Source organism: Xiphophorus maculatus, chromosome 19, assembly GCF_002775205.1.
Source record: "Xiphophorus maculatus strain JP 163 A chromosome 19, X_maculatus-5.0-male, whole genome shotgun sequence".
Lineage (NCBI taxonomy): Eukaryota > Metazoa > Chordata > Actinopteri > Cyprinodontiformes > Poeciliidae > Xiphophorus > Xiphophorus maculatus.
Genome location: NC_036461.1, coordinates 22,876,684 through 22,901,145, shown reverse-complemented (window position 1 = coordinate 22,901,145; position 24,462 = coordinate 22,876,684). Strand labels below are relative to the sequence as shown.

Sequence of the window (24,462 nt, the reverse complement as noted above, 5' to 3'; positions counted from 1 at the left end):
TCAAAAAACAATCAGGTTCAATCATGGATCATAATATTGTGAGTTTTGTTCGGTTTTATCAAACAATTTTGCTGGAAGTTGTTGCTTGAAGTTCAGGTCGACATGCAGGACTGCTTCATTCTGTAGTAATACTCCTCAGACAACAGAGGGCGCCACAGCACCGGTTATAAAATGGCTTCACTATAAACAGGTTTGAACAATAATATAGATTCCGGTTTGTTTAGGGTTTTTCACTGAAAAACTTCTGGATTTCAAGACTGATCAAAATAGCACGAAAAAGAAATGTCATTTTGGACATGTTTATTTTTGAGGATGTACAGGTGTTGTCCAAGTACCATTTGGACAACATCTGATATACAAACTTCAAGTGGCTGTAACTCTTCAGTGCTTCAACATAAAGTCATCAATGAGGCTCTAATGAAAGATAATGACCAGAGGAATCCTCTGGTAGACACAACATTACTGATAGTGGAAATTACTTATAATTATATAAATAAAATAGCATTAAGGTTTGCCATTTGTTAAAGGTAGGTACCCATATTTTCCTGATCTGGTTTCCTTTTTTTTCTTTTCTTTTTTTTAAATCTGGTGGCAGTAATATTATATTATGATTGACTGTACGACATATAGTTCCCAGAATTGTCCCACCGTTGGTTCTCAAACTGAATCACATATTATTATTATTATTATTATTATTATTATTATTATTATTATTATTATTATTATTATTATTATTATTATTATTATTATTATTATTCATTTGTAAAAAATTGTGTTTGTCTTACTTCATATTTTTGGGTTACTTACCAGTCTTATTTGTTGGTTTAATTTTTGTTTTGCTTTTAATTGCCTTGGTAATTCGGCCAGTTGGCCAACTGAGTCAAATTATATTATATTACATCATATTATATTATGATGGAATTCTTTATTTATTATTAATTTCATTTGGCAATTACGCTTAACCATTTTATTCTACATCCTGTTCATCCCGGCTTTACGTCCTTCTGTTGGTCCTCCACTCCAGTATCCCATCATGCATCGCTTCAGACCTCCGCGTCCACGTCAAATCTGTCAGCAGAGCAGAGCTGATAATGGCTGCAGTTGAGGTGGCACTTTTAGGTCTTCAGACCGCTAAAAAACTCCCCCACTTATGACTGAAACTTTCCGCAGACAACAGCGACTCCAGCAGAAACCGAAATATAAACGTAATGGCTGCGTTATTCTACTATAATGTCTCGTAACTCGCTTGTCCTCCCGGATTCCTTCAGGGGACCGAGCAGCTGTTGTTAGCCGGGTTTAGTGCTTGCTAAGTGAGCGTCTGTCGGCAGTGAAGTCGCCGCGTTTCACAGCCAAACAAGTGGATTTTAACACCGGCGTAAATGTCAAGCAGAGTTTATAGTTTAGCTTACGTGTACGCTCCGTCCTCGGCGTATTTCAGCTCAAACCGTGGCTAGCTGTCCGACGTCCCGCGGACTGGTTTTGTTTTTGTTTGGTCCTCAGGATGTCTTCCTGGCTGGGTGAGTTGGGCTCCGGCCTCGGCCAGTCTCTGGGACAGGTCGGGGGCAGCCTGTCGTCGTTCACCGGGCAGATATCAAACTTTACCAAAGACATGCTACTCGAAGGAGTGGAAGAAGTCGGAGGTAAGCTACAGTCCATGCTTTAGCTTTACCTCTGTGTTGTCCACATTACCATGTAGCACACCTGTAGCATTTAACAACACTGGTACTGTGAATTATCCTCTTTCATGCATCAAAATTCAGTTTAGATGTGTTCAAATACTTCCGAGTATTTATGTGTCTTTATATGTTTGAGCACTGTATTTGTACCTAAATATACAATGATTCTTAAACTTAATGTTGCTGCATTTTGAATAGTGAGTAGTCCAGGTAACAGAATCTATTCCTCAATAAAAAGCAGGGTTTCCCCCAGAATATTATAAGCCTGCCGGGCCGCCAGGCTTTACTTATGCGCCCACCAGGCTTAGCATTGCTTATACAAGTCTTTTTAAAATATTTGCATTTTTTAAAGACTTTATAGTTGGTGTTCAAGCATTAATCTTCAAATACCACATAATTATCAAGTGATATTTTCAAGTTTCCTGTGAACTTGAGACATTTTTTAACTAAAAAACACAACGAACCGTTGGGTGAATGACTGACCTAGAGCCCAGTTTTCTGGGAGAATCCCTGACCATACTTAACAATAGACATGATGTTTTCCACATCTGTTCACTCTCACCCTGAGAGAAAAAAAAAATGGCTACTTGCCTCCTTGACATGTTACTTCTGCAACCTAATCAAGGATAAAATTCACCGAAGACAATCAATGACTAGAAACTACCCACTGAATAAATGTCAAAGTAATGCTTGAATTATTAAAGAATGTTCAGTGTCAAGAGTTTGCTACCTCGAAATATTAGATCTATATTTTCTGTATGTTACCTTTTTTATTTTATTTTACTATAAATGTGTCCAGGCTGTATAAAGTAGTAGATTATCTGCATAAAGCTTCATGTTGATTGATCAATGAGTGTCAGAAAAGGGGCTCCCATTTTTAATATAATCATATTCAAAAAAAAATTACATTATTGAAAATGTAATTTATTTCAGTGAGTCATAGTGAAGCACGTTGTCTAGATTAAGTCCACACAGACTGATGTTTTAAGCCTCTACTTGTGTTAATTACGAGGATTTTTTTGCTCATTGCTAATGAAAACGTGATGATTAAGATTAGAATATTACATTAAATCAATGGGAAAAAAAACATTTTTTTTAAAATACAGAAATGTGGGTTTAATAAAATAAATAAATTTAATCCAACTGAAATGGAAGAATTGTAAGATTATCCTCATTCATGCACCGAAGCACTCAATCGTAACCTTTATCTGATTTTTAGGGAACTTGGAACAAAATACTTGAAGGAATTTTCGGAATATCACATTTAAAAAAATAGAGAAAAATGATTTTTTTTTTTGTGAAGAAAATTAAAGAAAAAGAAAAAAGATCCAAAATCAATCCCTGATTTATTGATTAGTGCATCACCACTGAGAAGTTAGATGGAATTAGGATTTTTGGGTCATTCGTTTTGTGAAATCTGTAATTTTGTTTGGGGTTTTTTTTCCTACTCTGACAACTTCTCATTTAAAGTAATCTTCTATAATCCTTTAATAGCTTACTGAAACGAAATGTGGTTTTGTGGCTCCAATAAATAAGCCAGTCAATTGTTTCTGTTAGATCAACAATCTGTTTTCAATCCACTGCATATAAGATTCATCTGACTCCAGCTGGAAGTCAGAGGAATGTTAATGATGTACATTTTGAAATGTTCAATCAATCAATCAAATTTTATTTGTATAGCACATTTCAGCAGCAAGGCATTTCAAAGTGCTTTACATCATATCAAACACAGAAACACAAAGCAACATAGAATCAATAATCAAAACACAACATTAAGTCAGGTTAAATTTGTAATTGATTACGTTTCAAATACAATCCTAAACAGGTGGGTTTTTAGTTGAGATTTAAAAGAAGTCAGTGTTTCAGCTGTTTTACAGTTTTCTGGAAGTTTGTTCCAAATTTGTGGTGCAAAGATGCTGAAAGCTGCTTCTCCTCGTTTGGTTCTGGTTCTGGGGATGCAGAGCAGAACCAGAACCGGAAGACCTGAGAGGTTCTGGAGGGTTGATACAACAACAGCAGATCTTTAATGTATTGTGGTGCTAAGCCGTTCAGTGATTTATAAACTAACAACAGTATTTTAAAGTCTATTCTTTGAGCTACAGGGAGCCAGTGGAGGGACTTTAAAACTGGTGTTATGTTCTCTATCTTCCTGGTGTTAGTGAGAACGCCAGCAGCAGCATTCTGGATCAGCTGCAGCTGTTTGATTGTTAAGTCTAAAGAATGTCTAAAGAAGTAGGAATTGACAAAAAAAAAAAATTAAAAAGCGCTTGGTTGATACAATATCATTATATGAATTGGTGAACTGACCTGAGGCCAGTAAAACAAGACAAACCAAATGTTTGGGATTCCAGCAAAGGATGAAGTCGCTGTCCTGGTTGCAACACAAACGACCCAGATGAGGGTTTTAACAGGAAATTATTAAAATTACGAAGGAAACATCAACTTAGTTTAGATGAGATTTTCTTTTGAAGTCTTGCAAGCTCCATGTTAATTAGATTTAATTAATTATATGTTGGACGTATAATCAATAAAACATGAAATTATATTTTATATTTGACAGATTCTTGTAGGCTGAGAGCTTTTTACAATCTCTTTATTTTTGGAGGCCTTTATATTTACTTTGTCTAAGTGAAGACCTCACATCTTAGATGTTGTTGTTTCTTTTTAGATCAAACGGAGACATTTCTTTATCAGTTATATAACCAAAGGTTGGCTAAGCTGAAACATGTTTCAGCAGAAACTAGTTTCAAATCTGACTGTAGAGTTGAAACATGGATTCCTCCTAACTTCTAATTGATGTCCAGTTATGTTTAATTAAATGTATCTGCTAAATTGGAAGCTAACCACTTAAAAGGTGATGCCATTAGTCTGTTAAAGAACAAAATATATGGGAGAATTTCAATTTTACTTCCTACTTGTGCACCGTTTTATTCATGTGGTAGAAAAGTGTAAATAAGCAAACTCGGCCTATTTGACTAATTCAAACTGGACGTTTTGTTTTATCAGCGAACTGATAAAACATCGACTGAGGAAGAACTTTGGCCGCAGATCTCCAGCTCACCGCCGCAGGCAAAAACCTAAAGTGTCTGTTCTTATCACTGTCGGGCGGAGATGTACACTCACCTAAACACGTCTACTATTTGTAACCTTGGCTTGGACCTTATGGTACACAAAACCGTGTTCCGTAAGCACGGTACATTGCTGTAAGGTGGAAGGAAAATGTTGCTGTGCAGGAAGAGTTGCTATCTCGAAATCTGAAAGTTGTGGGTTCGATTCCAGCTTTCTCCTGCCAGGTGTCGACATGCGACCAGGCGAATGTGGCTTTAATGTAAAACACTTTCATTGATCAGTATAGCTATTTAGGCGCTATATAAATTCAATAAAAAAAAATAAGACATCCTTCTTTCAGATTTTTATAAATAAATTTGAGCACCCTTTCTTCAACTTGGTCAAATATAATACTGTAACGGGAATCTTGATCTGATCGAATGTGGATAAAAATAAACGTATGGTAAAGTAATTCAAGTTTGAAATGTTATTTATAGCGTATGGATTGGTTTCCTCTGCTGATTAGATGCAATAATCAGGGAGCCTTCAAAAGGCATCTTAAACATTGTGTATGAAGACTGAACTATATTAATTAACCACGTTACTGTCAGTCAAATTCAACATACTTTAATATTACGATCGTTTTTCACACGATTGAACTAAACACATTAAACTTAATGTTCTTTGGATATCTTTTTTTTCACTTCTCCTCTCCCTCTACGTCGGACGTCGTCTTTAGTTTTTCTTCACTCCTGAAAGCAGCGCAGCGCACAGCAGCCAGTCAGGCCGGAGCCGGTGGGGTTGGCTTTTCAAAATAAAGCAAATTTTAACATTTTATTATATTTTGATTTATTTCAAACTCTGATTACGGTTAATATAAGTGCAAAAATATTGACTTTGTGTATGTATCTCATGTTGTTTTAACATATATAATTATACATATAAAAAAAACCTAATTCTGAAGATGTGGCGGCTTTTATTTTGCTTTGTGTGTTGTACAACAGAGTTTTTATCACTCTACTTTTGCTTAACATGTACTGCACTGACATAATGTTCTATGGAGATGCAAATTGACTGGTTGTGTCTGTTCTAATGTTTTTCTTCATGCTGTCTTTCCATGTAACCACAGATGCTGCCACAGAATTACACGTGTCCAATTCCAAGTTGGCTGAGGTGGAGGCTGCGTTTTCCACTCAAAAATCAGAGGTTAGATTTGTCTATTTAAAAAAAAAAAAAAATCTTTACCACCTAAGAACAGTTTGACTTGTTACAGTAGATGATTTTTTACAGGGTTTTGTCTCAGTAAGAAATGCTGATAAATGCTTTAGTCGAGATCAAATGGGTCCTGTGTAAATCAAAGTGAGTCACACCAAACAAATAACACAGTAGTTTATGTTTGTTTATGTGAAAGACTACATGCTGATTATTGGACTGAATGTGGCAGTACTGAAGCTTTTATCAGGTGATTGTATTTCAAAGATAGATGACAGATAAAATGGCCAACATTTTCTATCAACTATTACTGCTTTCCGTCAGCTCCATATTCACTGTCCGGCTGTTGAAAACACTGAGGTGAGCCAACAGGGCCGTAATCTATACCTAAAAATAGCCGCCAACACGTGTAGCTCAGGAAAAGCTGCTTTTTTTTTTTTTTTTTTAAAGGCAGTCGCTGGAATACAAAGAGGACAATTGTTTTGTGACATTTTATTAGTAGTTGAAACAGCATCTCACTGGTGGCACAAGAAAACACTTGTTGATAAAAAGAAAAATTGTACAGCCCACAAATCTGGTGGTGTGAATCCAATGCTGATTTCCAGGTTTTCATTTGAACTGGGGATGCACAATATTATCGCCATGGCATCGGCAGATATTAGTTGTAAAATTTAATATCAGTCATTCCGTCAAAATAACTTACAGATATTAAAGGCGTTGTTTTCATTAGACAAACCAGTGACAATGATGCCTGCAGCTCAGCACCAAGTCAAATTTGAACCATTTGAGTGTTATTGTCTTAGAGAGAGCAGAGGTCATAAATAAATTTGACATTAGACATAATGCGAGTTGAAAGTGTTACATCATTTTCAGCCTCCTTTTTATCATTTGCGTTTGGTAGAAGGCTAAATCGACAAAGATTCTGCAGTATCTTAATTCCACGCAGAGAAAGTGATATAGTTTCGTAAAGGTATAGGTATGGGAAAAAAATGTACCATATATCGGTATTCATATTGGTTATGGGCAAAAGTGAAGTGAATTTTTATTTCTTTTTTTCTTTTTTAAAAAGAAGTAGTTACGCAATTTTTATTCGATTGTTTCTTTTCCTGCTATCCAAGATGTTACATTAACAACCTTTCAAACCCTCTAAGTTGCATTTGACTAAACATCATATTTGCACCTTGATGCGTTCGAATTTGTGCATTTACTCGTGTTTTAAAAAATATTTGTAGTTGTTTGCTGTAGGTTCCCATCAGTAAATGCTGTAATTAACGCCACATTATTAGAACATCGATGTCCAAAATGGCTGAATGTAAAAGAAATTATTCTATTCTGTTCTGCCTTGTGTCCTCCTATTTGCCCGTTCTCCTGTTTGTACGTTTAGTTCTTGGATGTCTTTACACATGTAAGCGACAATATGCGTCCTCTCTCTGTGTTGCAGCATGAAAGGCTGAAAAAACGTCACGCAGAGCTAGAGGAGAAGCTGGAGGCCTCAGAGATCCAGATTAAACAACAGTCTGCAGAATACAGAACCCTCCTGCAGCAGAAAGATGTGTGTGCAAAAATGTTAAAATTGTGAATGTTTTGGGACAACTCTCCATAGATGGGGAAAGTCTAAATTCCCGTCCGTCTCCCAGGTGGAGATCAGCCACCTAAAAGCTCGACAAAGCGGCCTCCAGGAAGAAGTCCAGAAGCTGCAGCGGTCGGCGCAGTCGGCCGCCTCCTCTCCAGCGGTGCTGCCGGTGACCACCGCCTCCCTGACCGCCACCTCCTCCTCTCCTTCCATCTTCCTGACGCGCTCCGCAGGGTCTCATCACGGCTTCCATAGCGACGAAATGGACATCAGCGACGTCCTTTGGTCGCAGCAGGAAATCAACAAGCTGTCCACAGAAGTGATGCGTCTAGAGGCGGAGGTGGCGCACTGGAGGAGAATGTCGCAGGTAAAACAAAACAATCACGCCAAAACTTGGGAGTATCCAAGTGCCGGATTATGTCTAAATCCTTGTAAGTTAAAGATGAGCCACTGAAATCACAGTTCAGAATAATTGTCGCAGGTAGTGTGATTTTAAAAAAGTGTTAAATTTATGTATCTAAAATTTAGCTGAGCTTAAATAGAGAGACTTTTGATTTTTATTATGTTTATATCAAACTCTGTTTCAGGCATCAACAACCCCAGGAACTGGTAATGGTGACCAGGGGGAGATTCTCAAACTACAAAGAACTATTAAGGTACCTTCTGTAGTTTCGATTATGTCTTTATAAAATTAACCTACATTTTAAACACTCTGGATCTGCAGCAGTGCTATTTTCTGTAGTTTTACTACAGGGGTGTCGAAAGTGTGACTTGTGGCCATTTGCAGCTCCTGGACTGATTTATTTATTTATTTATTTATTTATTTATTTTTTTGCAGCCCAGAACTGCAATTCGAAAATAATACAAATTTATATTAACTGTATTAACTACCCCTAACTCGGGTAGTTAATACAGATGGTAGCTTTTTGTCTTTAATAAGATCTAAATTGTTACAGTCAAATTAAAATCTTACAACAGCTACAACACAAAGCACTCAGTACCCTAATTATTTTGTGTCCTATCCAGCAGGCTTTGATGCACCCAAATCTGCTTTTCATCAGCTCATTAAACTTGGCTTTATGCTTTTTTTCTTTCTTTTTTCCCCCAAAAAAAGCCTTAATCTTGTTTTTATTGGTTAATATTGACAAAAGATGTTCTATTATTTTCAGTAGAGACATTCCAAAATTTGCAAAGTGGACATCTTTAAATGAGGCAAACCTGCAAAACCTTTTTCACGTTTTGGATCTTCAATAATTCAGACCTCCCTTTCTGACAAAACGTTAAATTAACTAAACTAAGCAGTTTAGTTTATTGCTTAGTAGGTAAAAAAAACATGCAATATTTTACTTTCCCTTTTTTTTCCCCCATATTTTTTCAATTGTTCTTTTGGCCCGCCGGTCCTTTTGACTTGAAGATCTTTCCCCACGTGACACAAAGTTTGGACACCCCTGTACTGCTACTATTTATGATGATTATCAGGAGACGCAGTAATGACACTGTAGATTTTTAACTTTGTTGGAACAGGAGTTACGGGACGAAATGAGTCGAGAGGTGGATGAACACCAGCATGAGCTGGCGGCTCTGCAGGACGCCCAGCGGCAAAAGCTGGCGGAGGTCACGCGCCGCCACAGAGAGGAGCTCGCAGAGTACGAGGAGAGGATAGAGGAGCTGGAGGAGCAGAATCGCAGTGGTGAGATTATTTTACTTCAGCCAAAAGCAGCAGCATGGGAGTTATTATGTCAGAGAAAACTAATAAGATATCTCCTCTAACCGACTCTCTCCAGGGGACGGTCAGGTCAGCTCTCCGTCGGATTCCTCCAAACTGCCTGAGCTCCAGGGAAACGTCCAGACTCTGCAGGAAGCAGCGGAGCGGCGCGAGAAGCAGCTGGCCGAGCTGTCTGCCAGTCTGGAGGACGCGCGGAGGAACCAGGCCTCCCTGCAGCTGGAGAGGGACGACGCCCTGGAGGAGAACGCGGGGCTGCTGCAGAACTACTCGCGCCTGCAGGCCTCCGTGGCTGAACTGCAGACACGAGTCCAGGAGCAGGAGGGGAAGGCTCTGCAAAAAACCCAGTTTGAGCATGAGATTCAGACGCTTAGAAATAACTTAGCAGGTGGGTTTAATATATGCTGACTAATGCAGCATGGAATTATCTGTTACACTAACTTTTCTCTAAGCATTTCTTTTAATGTGAATGTGTTGTAATAACTAGGGCTGCACCAATTGCAGTTTTTTGGCCGATCACCGATTACCAATCTTTTAAAATGCCTTACCTGTCGATTCCGATTTTGGTCGAAACTATTTTCTTTGTCTGAAATGTCGCTAGGTATAGTAAGAAAGTCACTGAGTTGGTAACAGTGGGATGACTGTTAACTGCAAATGTGCAAACATGACCTGGTGGGCCAGTCTGTCGGTCAAACTTCTCTCACAGCAGAGCAGAGGAGGTCAATGGTTGACCAAAATTAAAGAAATTGGCACCAATAAATCAGCTGGCTAATGGATTGGTGCACCCCTAGTAATACCATAAAAAGTAGCAACTTCAAAAATAGTATGTTTATTTGTTGAAATTTTATTATTTTTATAGCTGCAGAAAAAGAAATAGAGAGACTCAAGGACTTTTCTGAGGCAAGTATGAACACAAGCTATAAGTTATAAACATAACTGAACGTGTTACATTTTTGTGTATTTACTGCTTGTAAACGATCTCAAATTTGAACTTTCAGGCAGAGCCGAGAGAAGAGGTTGAGCATGCAGACATCTTGGAACTGAACACCATTATAGGGATGTTGAGGCAAGAAAAGGAAGTCCTAGAACAAGAAAAGGTTGGTTTATTTTATTCAAACGTAATGTTCTCTTTTTAACATTATTATCTGTTGAGACTTTCTTAAGAAAACATGAAGTTTAAAATGTTTTTTTTTCTGATGCTCTGTTTGGCACGTTGTAGTTTGACAAAAGTTAAATACTGTATTAGCTTACAAGTATACATATGTATTTTTATTTAGTAGTTACAGTTGAAGCCAGATGTTTACATGCACTCCATTAGAACGTAAATGCACACAGATACTTTACACATGGCCTGAAATTAAAATGTTTGGCTGTAATAACAATCATCACGTTTGGAGAAAAAAGGAGAAAACTTGCAAAACTGAGAACAGCAACATTCCAAATTCCAAAATGGATCATAATCGTATCACCAAATTAGGTGTAAAATGGCTTACGGTTTACAAAGTCAATGTATTGGAATCAACGTCATAAACTATTGATCACAGGGGTCAAAGTTTGTTTTTTTTATTATTATTAAAGGAACCAAATTTCCATCTATTTTGAAGAACACCCATAACATTTGACCCAAGTCATACAGTTTCAAATGTCATCAAACCAAATATTAAGAAATTTATGTTAACCTCTGAATTTGATGGAAGTAATTAAAAAAATATATTTGACTCACTATTCTGACATTTGTCAAATAAAAAATAGTTTTTGAACTTCAACAGACCTAAAACGACAACAACAAAAATGTGAGGGGGAAAAATGTTTTTCCCTTGTAATAAACGTGTCAATATTTGGCTTCAGCGGTTTTGAACTTGCACACTCCAAATGTATAAATGTTAGCCACTGGATGTGGTTAAAGTCAGTCTAAACGTCTGTGAACTACTGGAGCGTTGAAGTAAAAGACATTTCCTGATTGTTGTCTCTCTTCACAGCTTGAGCTGCAACACAGACTGACGGTAGCAGGGGAGCAGACGGTTTGCAAAAATGCGTCGCTGATGGAGTCTGGTGAGGCGGAGTCCCTGGAGGATCTGAAGGCGGAGCTTGAGAGGAGAGAGAAGGTCCTGAGAGCCACCGAGGAGGAGCGGGACACCCTCATGTCGGAGCTGGAGGAGTTGGACCGGCAGAACCAGGAAGCAACACAGGTCTGCTTGGCCTCTGCTCGATCCCCATAATCCAGCTATTTAACTTTATTTTTGGGTTGAATTCATGAAAAACTACTAGTTGGCACCAGAGGGCTGAGGCTGTATGGAGCCATATTCAGTGTGAGAAGCACAAATTTCCTGTCACAAGCCACAAGATTTTTTTTAAACTTCTTAAGTAAAGTAATAAGAAATAATGGAGTTTTTCTTCTTAATTATTTTAGCATTTGATCACCGCAAAGGAGCAGCTCTCTGGCCAGTTGAAGGAAGCTGAGGCGGAGCTGATCAGAACGACCGCAGAGCTCAGCGCCTCCAAGGACCAGAAAGGAGCGCTGGAACGAGAGCTGGAGACCCAGAAAGAGAAAACGAGCCAAAGCGCGTTCACCCTCAATGACCTCCACATGGCCAAACAGCAGCTGGAACAGAGGGTGAAGGAACTGAAAGACGCGTTGGGACGTGCGAACGAGCAGAGTCGGGAAGTGAGGCGAGAAGCGGCTGAGCTGAAGAAGACCCTGCAGAAGCGGGAGGAGCAGCTAGCCGCTGCTAAAGCAGAGACGGCTCATGGAGGAGAGAGTCGGACGGAGGAGGAGCTGGCGGGGAAGGAGAGGGAGCTGTCGGACCTCAGGAGAGAAATGGACCAAATGAGGAGCGCCTACGAAAAGGGGATGTCTGAAGAGTATGAGGTAAAGATGGCGAACCGGAGGTTGAAGGACGAGCATGAGAATGCTTTGAGGAAGTTAGAGGAGCTAGGCAAGCAGCTGAAAGAAAACCAGGCCGCTCTAAACAGGACAACAAGGGAGAAAGACACTCGTATCGAAGCGCTCAAGCTGGAGAAGAACCAACTCGAACTGGAGCTGTCGCAGGCTGAGAGATCGCTGTCAGAGCAGGTGAAACAGTACCAGCAGACCATCGAGGAGCTGACCCGAGCCAGATCCATGGACGCCTCGGCTTTGCAAACCGAGCACGAGTCGGCCATCAAGCTTAACCAGGAGAAAGACCTGGAGATCGCCAAACTGAGGCGAGACGTGGAGCAGCTGGCGTCGGACCACAGAGACACCAACGAGATGCTCTCGATCACCGTCGCGGGGCAGAAGCAGCTGACGGACTTGCTGCAAGAGAAGGATGTCTTTGTGGAAACTTTGAAACAGAACGCGGAGGATATACAGAGAGAGATGGAGAACAGGGTGTCAGCCATGACCAAAGAGGTAGACGTCCTCAAACAAGCGGTGGACGAAAAGGATAAGCAGCTGGGAGGGATGAAGGAGGAGAGCAGCCATCTGAAAGAGGAGATCGATCGGCTGAGGGATCAGCAGAGCAGACCACAACCACTGGCCGAACCCAAGACTCTGGACATCATCACCGAGCTGGAGACAGAGATCGCCCAGCTGAAGTCGTCCAGGAACGCGCTGGAAGACGAAGTCCGGTCGCTGAAGAGAACCTCGGAGGAGCAGCAGGCGTCTCTGCAGGCTCAGCGGAGCGAGCTGGAACAGGCCGCGGTTCGCCACCAGCAGACGGCGCTCGACTACGACAGACTCATTCAAGCCAAAGACGAAGAGATAACCCGCCTCCAGCAGAGCGTGGACCAGGGTCACCTCCCGGCGTTCCAGGGAGACGTCATCCTCCAGGAGGACAAGACGTGGTCTCTCAATCAGGACAACGGCAACGAGAAGCACGACCTGTCCAAGGCCGAGATAGAGAAATTGGTCCGCGGCATCGAGGAGAAAGAGACCGAGATCGTCCAGCTGAACGAGAAAAACCTCTTGCTCACCAGGCAGCTGGAACAGCTGGCGTTCTCTCGCGACGAAGTGGGCAAACTCTCCCAAATGATCCGGCAGAAAGATCTGGAGATCCAAGCGCTCCATGCCCGGGTCTCGTCGGGTCAGGACGTCCTCTACCTCCAGCAGCAGCTGCAGGCGTTCGCCGTGGAGCGCGAGCAGATGTTGGCCGTGCTCAACGACAAGACGAGGGAGAACGGGCAGCTGCGCTCTGACTACCACCGCCTGGTGGACGTCGTGGCCGCTAAGGAAGCCGCCCTGGTGAGGCTGCAGCAGGAGAACCAGCGGCTCTCCAACGTGAGCGACCCCTCGGGGAGCCAGGAGATGTTCAAGGAGACCATCCAAAACCTGTCCCGCATCATCAGAGAGAAGGACATCGAGATCGACGCTTTGACTCAGAAGTGCCAGACCTTGGTGACCGTCTTGCAGTCGATGGGAGGCGAGGCCGGCGCTGCGTCCGGCGGCGTCAGCAGCAACCAGTTCGAGGAGCTTCTTCAGGAGAGGGACACGCTGAAGCAGCAGGTGAAGAAGATGGAGGAGTGGAAGCAGCAGGTGATCACCACGGTCAAGAACATGCAGCACGAGTCGGCGCAGCTACACGAGGAGCTGATCAAGCTGCAGGGCCAGGTGTCTGCCGACAGCGACTGCAGCTCCAAGCTGTCCGTCGACTACGCCCGACTGATCCAGAGCTACGAGCAGAAGGAGAGGAGGCTGGGAGGTTTGAGTTTGGAGCTGGCGCAAGTCCAGCAGACCATCAGTCAGCTCAGCAGCACCAAGGATGTGCTGCTGGGGAAACTGGATAGCGTTGCGCAGACTCCCGAGGCCGCAGCACCGACCGCCCAAATGAGAGCTCTCAATCTTACAGCTGAGCCCCAAACTCAACAGACCACCGAAGTTCTGCAAGCGCAGCTGGCTGAGAAAGAAAACCTAATCAGGACCCTTCAGGAGAACAACCACCGGCTCTCCGACGCAGCGTCCGCCTCAGAGAGCGAGCAGAGGAGTCAGGCTGAGGATGTCCGCCAGGTCCGGGACAGACTGGAGTCCCTGCAGAGGTCAGTGAGGGAGAAAGACCTGCTCATAAAGACCAAAGGAGACCAGCTGAGCCAAGTGAGCGAGGCGCTGCGCAACCGCGAGAACGACAACGAGGTTTTGAAGCAGGCCGTGACCAACCTGAAGGAGCGGGCGCTCATCTTGGAGTTGGACGCAAGGAAGCTGAAGGAGGAGAACGAGCAGGTGGCGGCTCGCTCTCGGGAGAAGGAGTCGGAGTTCAGGGCTCTGCAGGAAACAAACATGCAGGTTTCGCTTCTGCTCAGAGAGAAGGAGTTTGAGCTGAGCTCGATAAGCGAGAAGGCCGCCACGGTGGAGCGGATGCTCAAAGACAAAGAGCTGGTCAGTTTGAATCATGGTCTACAGCCTTTTTAAGCAAATAATCGAGTAAATATTCCCATGAGCATTGTAACTTTTTTTTGCTCCTGTTGATTTGTGTCGCAGGGTAAATCCGGTGAACTGAATCAGCTTCTGAACGAACTGAAGTCCATGCAGGAGAAAGCGGTGATGTTCCAGCAGGAGAGGGACCAGATGATGATGGCGCTGAAGCAGAAGCAAATGGAGACCACAGCGCTACAGTCTGAGGTAGGAGGACGACCATCATTAGCTGCGTTTCCAATAAAAATGTGCACATAACTTTTTTGATATTCAGCTAATATCGGAAAAACACAGTTTTGCAATTGCTGTGTTTCCTATGACAGTATAGAAAAATAATTAATTTCAATTTCATTTAAATGAATTAAGAAAAAAAAAGTCAATCATTTTTAAAAATTTAATTAAACAACTTTTACAAATTAAATAAAATAATAATTTAAAAATTAAATTATGAGAAAAACGTCATAATATTACAACTTTATCCTCATATAACTTTATTTTGGTAATATTACGACTTGTACTTGGAACAGAGGCGACGTCACATTGTTCCAAGTATGTGTGAGAGAGAGAAAGAGCAGTCATGGAAAGCAGATTGTTACGAAATACGTTCAAAGATATTTTATAAAGAAACAAATGAGGCAAACAGTTATGCTAAGAGGCTGTTTAACTTGAGAGTGTTTTGTGTTTGCAGCTGCAGCACACGAGGGATAAAGAGCAGCGGCTCAACCTGGAGCTGGAGAGGCTGCGCAGCCACCTGCTGGAGATCGAAGACTCCTACACCAGGGAAGCCCTCGCTGCGGAGGACCGGGAGACGGAGCTGCGCAGGCGGGTGGCGCTGCTGGATGACAAACTGGCCACGTCGTCGAATGCCGTGGAAAACGCCAGGTTTGCGTAAACCTAAAAACTGCCTTCACCACACACATACAGTACATCATACGTTTAAGTATTTTATCGCATCACTTAAATGTGAGAAAGTGTATTTCCACATGCGGTGCAGTACTAGCTCCTTTTCCCGTCTTTTTTTTAAACGTTTTGCTGTAATGATTTATTCCCTCCAAGCTCGCTCTGAGCCACAGGATTTTATTTTTTTTAATTCGGCGAGTTTCCTGCTCTTCTTTCCAGCCAACAGGCCAGCATGCAGGTGGAGTCTCTCCAGGAACAGCTGAGCAATGTGGTGAAGCAGAGGGACGACGCACTTTTACAACTCAGAACCTCTCAGGAACAAGTCAGGCAGTATGCAGTGTCGCTCTCAAACCTGCAGATGGTGCTAGAGCAATTCCAGCAAGGCAAGTTGGCAGAAAGAGAGATCGTTTCGCCAGCAGCTTCTTAGCAGCTCTTCTTTGTAATAAATCTATATTTTATCTGTTGTGGTACTGTTCCTATTTATTGTTTTAGTTATTTGTCTCTTTGCGTTTTAGAGGAGAAAGCCATGTACTCGGCAGAGCTGGAGAAGCACAAAAAGGAGAAGGACGAGTGGAAGAGAAAAGCTCTCCTGCTTGAAGACCAAGCATCTGCGCTGCAGGTAAGTCAGCGAACAGAGAACACGTGTGTTCTCGTAATGTCTTGATCCGGCTAGGTGAGCGTTGCAGTGAAATGATCCCGATTACTGATTTTTGTTCCTCAGCTGAACTTGGACGAAGCCAACGCTGCTCTAGATTCGGCGTCTCGCCTCACAGATCAGATCGATCAGAAAGAGGAGCAAATCGAAGAGCTAAAGAAGCAAGGTGAGATAGTTTCTTCACTACGTTTAATGTTTGTTTTTTCCCCCAGCAGATTGTAAATTAGCAATTAAAAGGTCTAAAGATAATTTTTCCCTGCACCAGTTTTGTACCCTTGCTTGCTGCATGCAGATAGGGGTGCTGTGGTGGCCCAAAATACAACCCACACATTGAGGCTTTAGTCCTGATGTCGCAGGTTCAGCCTGGCGACTTTTGCCGCATGTCTTCCACCCTTTCATTCCCCTCTTTCCTGTCGACCTACCTTCAAATAAAGGCCACTAGAGCCAACAAAACCTTAAAAAAAACTGTTTGCAGATAAATCATACCAATTCTTGAATTCCACATTTAATTTATTTGAATATTATTCTTTGAATTTAACCATTTTCCAGTTAATTGTAGCTTTGAACCCATAGGTAACCTCTGAGTTAACCAAAATAACTGAGCAGCCTCCTGATTATTCAGGTTTTTACTTAGAATTACTTAACCACATCTCCTCACTGTAGACTATGAATACATTAAAAGTTAATTACTGAAATTACCGGCTTTCAAAGAGGCCTCAAAACGTCTCCAGGACAAGCATAGATTCATGTGAAAATATCAGGGACGAGCGTCCAAATCTGAAAGTATGAATTGGCAAATAAACTAAGTAAAACTTAAAACTGAGCTCAGATTATGAAACAAAATATAAAATGCAGTTGGATGCCCTTATCAGAGCCTGACTGGCAGACTAATGTATTTTTCTGTCACTTTTATCAAGTAAACCATTACATCACAGCAAATTCTCAGACTGTTTTTGTTGCCTGGTCTCAGAACCTTACAGTCTGTATTTGTTCTGTCTTGGAGCAAACTTTTTATCTTTACTTTCTAATTCTATGTATATATATATATATATATATATATATATATATATATATATAGTCTAAGTGTGGCTTATCTGGAAAACATAACTCTAGATCAAGGATTGCACTAGAATTTTTTTGTTATTCGTCATTTTGACTGAAGGCGTCGAAGAAATTCCATCATATTTTCTTTTTACCCGTCATTTTCTAAAACAATAACAATGACAAATTGAACGGTACTTAATTTTAATTCAGCTTAATTAATATTCAACAAGCTGAACAGAGAATCCACATTATGTCATCACGCAACAACCAGGTACTTTGTGGACAAAAACCACTGACTGTGCTCCCAGGAACTATTTATAGACAATTAAATTAAACGATTGCACTTAAATTATGAACGAATCACCTGCTGTGGCCCAAATGCACCGTTTTGCACCTCCAGCTAGTCTGCATGGACGTCTCAAATGTCCCCAATGTTTTGATGTTGATCTGGAAGTTGAATCATCGCTCTGCTGCCACACTGGAGACTGGAATTACAAACATCACCTCGGCCAAAACCTTTAAATCAGGGAACATTTCTCTATTTAAAGTGATCAGAAGTCGGCAAAACTCTTGAGAACAAAGAGTTTTGAGAAATCTGACACTATAGCAAATTACATAAGAAAATCTGACTTTCCATTGGTAACCTAGAGGTTAGATGTACAGAGTTAGTTAGTTTGCTAGCATGCCATGTGCCAAGTAGGGAAACAAAGCAACATTAATATGTTTTTTCAGTTATTATTTTATTTTAGTTTAAAGAAAGCAAGTTTTTTTTTTGTTTCTCGTGAAATGACGCCTCTCTGGTTTTGTGTTTCAGTGAATGTGAGGCAGGAGATGCTGGAGGAGGCACAAAAGAAACTCATGAACCTTCTCAACAGCACAGAAGGAAAGATCGACAAGTAAGTTGGGTTTTCGTCCTATGTCTGCTGTTGATACAACCAGTTATATGTTGACATACCTTTGCTCAAAAGTATCCGACAAAATCCTTGTTTTTAATTTGTTAGTTTATTTTTGTTTAAAACCTAACTTAAAGATCTAGTAGGTCCTTTCGTACATCTTTGTCCACAGAAATGCATCACATAATTGTACAAACTTGAATATAAATTAAAATGATGAATAGAATACAATATTATGAAAAGCTGTAAAACTGAGGCCACGGTGTTTTATGATGTAGTTGTAAAATATTTTAAAAACATGACATACAATCAGACATTTGTGCCACTTTTGATGACGGTATCTTATTTTCTTTTTTTTTTTGGCTGATTCAGATTTCTCTTCAAAAACCATAAAATAAAAACAGAAGAACAGATGCATAAGCAATTAAAGCAGTTAGCATTGCAAAACCATTTGGGTGTGTATCAAACTTTTTAAATGCTGCCAGCGTTTTCCCTAGTCTGTCGTGCTCCAGGACTGACAGAAGTAGAAAACTCTCAAGGATGAAACGGAGCAATTTTCCCGTAATCACATCAGCCTTTCTTGTATCTACTGAGTGAACTGTCATGTTTTGACACACCGTAGAAAGTACATCTTGTTTTTAGATGTCTTTTTCCATCTCTCTGCTTCCTATGACTTCATTGTTAAACACCTTGACGATACTGAAAATTGCTCATTTTGATGGGGGGTTTTTCCCGTCAGTAATGGCGTCCGTACTGAAGAGTGTCGCCAACTCTACTTGGTAACTCTTTCCTATCAATCCCGCGTTGTGTTTGTGTTGCTGTGTCTGCAGGGTTCTGATGCGCAACCTGTTTTTGGGCTACTTTCACACGCCTAAAACGAAGCGGGCCGATGTGCTGAGGCTCATGGGAAGCGTGTTGGGACTGAGCAGAGAACAAGTCGATCAGGTCAGAGGGCGACTTTTACTCATTTGAACCCGGTGGACAGGACAGCTGGTCTTTCACATTTCAACTGTGGAGCAACATTTAGAAAATCTTAAGAATAACTATATAAAGGCACTACACCTTCCTAAAATAATGATCCAAGTCATTTTTTGCCAATTGGGATCACTTGTTTTGGCAAAAAAAAATATTTTAGAAAAGTGACAACAACCAAGTTTAAGATTAAAAAGATTTTTTTTTATTATTATTCATATCTTAAGTGGGGTTTTACTTTATATGTTTTGTTTTTACAGGAAGTTGAAAATAGGAGGCATTATTACACATTTAAGTTTTAGTTTCTGGGGCTGTTTAAAAAAAACAGACAAATATATATATATATATATATATATATATATATATATATATATATATATATATATATATAAAATAATGCCACAAGTCAGCAGCATTGTGACTAGTAAGTGGTTAATGCTTACAATAAATACATGATCAAATCTTGGACTGATTTAAAGCCAGATCAATTGTTTTAAGCGATTTGGAATTACATTTTTCATTATAAAATACAGGATAATTTAACACCTAGTTTAAAATTGTTTATTTTAAAACCTTATATTGTAGGAAATGTAAAAATAACTGCATAACTTGCATCCATATATATGTCATAAAATATGTTATTTTGCTCTACTTTAAATCAAAATTTCTCTCATTTCATCAAATCATATTTTTTTGGCAATAATTTAAAAAGTGAAACTTGTCTTTCTAGACATTTGCAGAATGTTTTACGTTTTTGTATTTCTTTCCGTTTGGGAGTCAGACTGAGAAATTGTTATTATAATTTATTCCTGCCTGTCTGGTTTACATCTACAGCCATACAACTTCTGTTAGCTTTTGGAAAACAACCCAGAAAAAAGGAACAAGCTAAACTTTGTGCAACTAGAACACTACCATGATTATTTATCTAATTTAATAAAGCCGTTAGAAGCGGAGAGTTGTGGCTTTAATTAAAATCTGATTCCCTTCATATGAAAGCCTCTTAACTCTGATGTCAGACCTGTTTAGTTTTAGACATCTAGTACAAAAATATTAAATGAAACCTACATAACGGGGATCCCAAATTCCTCTTCTGGGTTAATTTTACTGTTTACATACAGACCACACCAGCAGATAATCCACTTAGTTTAATTTGTTTTCATGCTCTTTAGAGCCTGGTTAGTCGGCTGAAAAAGACACTGCCCCGCCATTTTATTTTAACTCCGTCATCCCCAGAAAATCCTCAGAGCTCAGACCTGAAAGGGAAAGCATCGTCTTTTCCAGATCGTCTTGGCTGGTTTCTGCGCGGGAATCCGTCCAGCGATTCCAGAGAGCGTTACCCAACACCGTTTAAAAGGAAACGCGGGGCAAGAGAGATTTCTGTTTCTTAGAATACAACATTTTTTATTACCTTTAAGGTCCCTGAAAGGTTTTTTCATTTTCCCCCCTTCGTTCCCTCATCTCCTGGTAAAACTATTTAGAGTTTCCACAGAAGCCAAGAGTCTAGTCAAACCAGCAGACTTTAAAGAATCAGTGTCAGTGGTGCTGCAGTTCTTTTTCATGCGTCTATTAATTGTCAGGCATTGATCCAGGCAGCCCAATCTCGCTAAGGAAATGTGTAGACTGTAGTTAATAATAATAATTTAAAAAAAGATAAGCGTTGATGACACTTGAGAGATTGAATTTATTTTGTACTTCCTAATCTTCTGTCTTTGTAGATGTTGGAGGACGATGCCCGCCACGGTGTTGGCGGGTGGGTATCGAGCTGGCTCGGAGGCAGAGGAGCTCAGAGTGTGCCGAATACGCCACAGAGGCCCACCAGTGGCCCGGGGCTGAACTCGGTAAGTTCAGAACGGGCTGGGAGCCACAAACACACCGTGCCTACGCCACGCAGAACGGCAGGGAGCCGGAGAGTCACATAAAAACCACTGGCTCTCTGTAATTTCTTTAGAATTCATTTAGCAATGAATGGAAACATAAAGCTCGAGTCAAATTTAACTTCAAAACTGTTACGAAGAGAAAATGGACAGATGAAAACTGAACTGTGCGGGGCAGATTTTCATGTAGCTTTTGTTCTGCATCTCATTCGCTAGAAACAGAGTTGTCCTGATCCTGTTTCTAGTGAACAGGATCTTGCTGGAAACAGAAGAAAAAGAAACTTACTGAAGAACAAATCTACGAAATATAAAATTGCACCTTCCTGTGTCTTCAGTATAATCAATTATTTTAGTAATTATACTGATGATTAATCGAATGAATATGCAGCTAAAAAAATACCTCTAACATCAACGTTTGAAAATTTCAACTCTTTCTGTTTGACTCAACATCAATACATTGAACGGCTAATATGTTGACTAGTTAATTGGAGAGCAAAAGGTGCCTAATAGAGTTTTTTTTTGTGTCCTTTTCAGAATTTGAACCAGGTGAAGCTATTTAGTCTGTAAATTCCAGCTAACAATTAATCGACTACTAAACCAGTTTTAATAATCGATACATACTATCTGATTAATCGTTCCAGCCCTAGTCCTGATGAAGTTCTTTATTTTGCTCTGTGGAATATTTTTGATTTAATTGAATCTGTAAACTCACTCATTCATTCATTCATTCAAACACCGATCCTGCCGGCTCCCTCGCCGCCGCAGTCTTTCTCCGAGATGTTTGTGAAGTTCTTGGAGATGGAGTCGACCCCGTCGCTCCCGGCGCCGAGGCTCCCGGTCCACGACATCAGGCCTCTGAGCGCACCGCCTCCTGGGAGAACCGGTGGCTCTTCTTCAGGCTCCGCGGGTAAATTAGCATTCCTGCAAAGCAAAACAAAACACAGTTCAATCAAATGCTCCCAGAATGAACCCGTTTCCATCACAGGAGCTGCGGCTGGCATCAGGAGACCCGGTGAATCCAATCCGTTCCTGGCTCCTCGTTCTGCTGCGGTGCCGCTGGTGGCCGGTCCTGGCCCCGCCGGCTCGGGAGGTCACCTGCTGATGAAGCCCATCACTGACGCTCTGCCCACCTTCACCCCTGTGCCTGTCTCAGCCGAGGCCAGCGCTGGAGCCGTGCTCAAAGACTTGCTAAAGCAGTGACCGGGGCGGCCCCCCGGCTACAAATGCCACACAGATGTCTTAATTTATCCAATATGAGTTCGGCACTAAAAAACTTGACGTTATTGAAGCGCCTCTGCTCCCTCTTGCTGCTGTTTTCTTACATTGAGCAGCAATAAAACGCCGAAGTTTAACATAAAGTCTGGGAAAACTTGGAAACTAAAGCAGGAATATTTTTTTCTTCCCTCTATGCAAAAGACAATTTAGACTCAACATTATTTTCAGGTTCAGACCCACAAATTTGCATCTCACGCCAAAAGGAATGAATGAAATTACGTTTCACGTGTGAAACAGAGTAAATCCCAGCAGTTCTGAGCAAAAGTGACCTTAGAAACTCAGTGTAGGAGTACAAAGCGTGAGGCTGAGGCTCTGTTTGCAAGAGGAAACATGCCCGCCGGGTTTCACCCCCTCCATTTGCATTTAACTGCTTGTATTTTCTTGTCCTGTTAGTATTACTTCAACAATTCAGCAAGTTTTCCTCTGATCGTGGACGAAAACTAAAATCTCTGGCAGCAGCACACTACATGGAGATTTATGCGAGTCAGTACATCTGCTGAAACCATAAGGATTTTTTATTTATTTTTTTTCCCTGGTTGAAAGGCTTAGTGTTTTCCAGACAGCCAGACTGTGATATGCAATAGGCATAATTATGGCTGCTGACTGTGGTTTATCAGAGGGTTTAGACTGCTCTTTATGTTCACATACAGCACTATTATACAGTTACATATATGTAAATGGGTAATGTAGGTTTCTTTATTTTATTTTCTTTAGTTGTAGGCACAGAGGATGCTTTAGAAGTCAAGTGCCTGCATTTTTTGAAAATTTGATAGTTGTATAATCAGAAGTGTAAATGGTTAATATAAATATATATTTACAAACTAAAACAAAAAGAAGGGGGGAAAAAGAGCCCGCACATTTTTGAAGTTTTGTGTAATCGGATCAGCGTGCGACTGCGCCGCTCCACATTTTTGTACAGGCATCAATCAGCCACTGCAGAAGACATGTTACAGGAGGAGTCCAGGTGTGTTGATGAAATGTAAAAACTGTAAATCCTGACTTGAAAGAATTTTTTAATCTTTTTTTCTTGGATGTAAAAAAAAATCTGAAACTGAGAGAAGATGATTCAGATGACCTTGGATTGTCTTGGGCTAAGATCGGTACCCGTGACTTAATTAGGATCTGGCGTTAAATAAAGGAGCCACTGGTGACCCGGCTGTTGATGAGCTTTTTCTTGCAAACTGTTTCATAGAAAGGATTGACCTTTAACCTTAGAGTTGCAACAGGGTCTTCCAATGGCTGCTTTCAGTAGTGTGATGAGTTCTCTGCAGTCAAACGACCTACAGCCGCCACATGTGAACTTAACGGAGCATCTTTGGGATGTGGTGGAACAGGAGATCCTACACAGTCAAAGAAGACTCCAGTCACTCCAGCATGTAAACAACTTAATAATAATATTAAATTGATCATTTATAAAATTTACCTTTTTAAAACCTTGATACTAGAAACCAATAGGGGTGTCAAGATACAACGTTGTCACTCCCAATACAATACCAATATTGCCTCTTTGTGCATTGGCTGATACTGATGTTGACGCAATACGATATCAGCACAAATAATGCATACTTCGCCGTCCTTTGTACTACTTATTTTGTAGTGTGGAATGTTAGAAAAGGCTTGATCGGTTGATATTAGTCAGAGAACACTGAACTCCAATAGGTCTGAGAACAGCTGACCTATTTATTATTAACCAAGGGGTCTGCATGTGGGATACAGGTGCTGTTGGATAGAAACCCTGGAGCGGACCACTTGCTGCAGCGGAGTGCATCTATCCGCGTGTTTATATCGGAGACTTTAGATACAGGCTGATGTAATCAAATCTTTTTCTTTTTTTTTTTAACTGATACCAGATCAATTTCCGACATCACTATCAGATTCTGACACTAGCGTTGTGCAATATGGACTTGGTTTTATCACAATATTTCATAGTACTACTGTACAATAACAGTGACTGAGAACAATTCATTATTACTTTTTTAGGTAACATTAGGCGACTGACACAGAAATCATATCTCCATAAACAACCACTGCTCTTAAAAAACAAACCCATTCATAATATGTTTTTTTTAGGATGTTAGTCACATGAAGAAGTGTGATTTATACCACAGTTATTGCTTTTAATCATATTTTAACATGTATTGATGCCGTCACTGGAAAAAAAAACATTGTAAAACAGCGATACAGAGGTTTTTTAAATAAAAAAAAAACGATTGCCTTTTATTGTGATAATG

The 24,462-nt window shown here is 40.7% G+C and overlaps 1 protein-coding gene across 1 annotated transcript; it reads left to right on the top strand.

Annotated features, from left to right (window-relative positions):
• Positions 1-1,051: 1,051 nt before the first annotated feature.
• trip11 (thyroid hormone receptor interactor 11) lies at positions 1,052-23,388 on the top strand. The gene is made up of 21 exons (XM_023353072.1): positions 1,052-1,640; positions 5,854-5,930; positions 7,378-7,488; positions 7,574-7,876; positions 8,097-8,165; positions 9,034-9,199; positions 9,294-9,620; positions 10,092-10,132; positions 10,231-10,329; positions 11,212-11,421; positions 11,643-14,582; positions 14,685-14,825; positions 15,307-15,500; positions 15,738-15,901; positions 16,034-16,137; positions 16,240-16,339; positions 18,032-18,113; positions 18,941-19,055; positions 20,798-20,920; positions 21,722-21,863; positions 21,942-23,388. The coding sequence occupies exons 1-21, from the start codon at positions 1,502-1,504 to the stop codon at positions 22,154-22,156; spliced, it is 5,862 nt and encodes a 1,953-aa protein (XP_023208840.1). The 5' UTR covers positions 1,052-1,501; the 3' UTR covers positions 22,157-23,388.
• Positions 23,389-24,462: the final 1,074 nt, after the last annotated feature.

Coding starts and splice junctions, on each gene's coding strand:
- trip11 (XM_023353072.1), top strand. CDS start 1,502: ATGTCTTCCTGGCTGGGTGAGTTGGGCTCCGGCCTCGGCCAGTCTCTG. Junction 1,641..5,853: donor AGGAGTGGAAGAAGTCGGAG/GTAAGCTACAGT, acceptor ATGTAACCACAG/ATGCTGCCACAGAATTACAC. Junction 5,931..7,377: donor TTTCCACTCAAAAATCAGAG/GTTAGATTTGTC, acceptor TCTGTGTTGCAG/CATGAAAGGCTGAAAAAACG.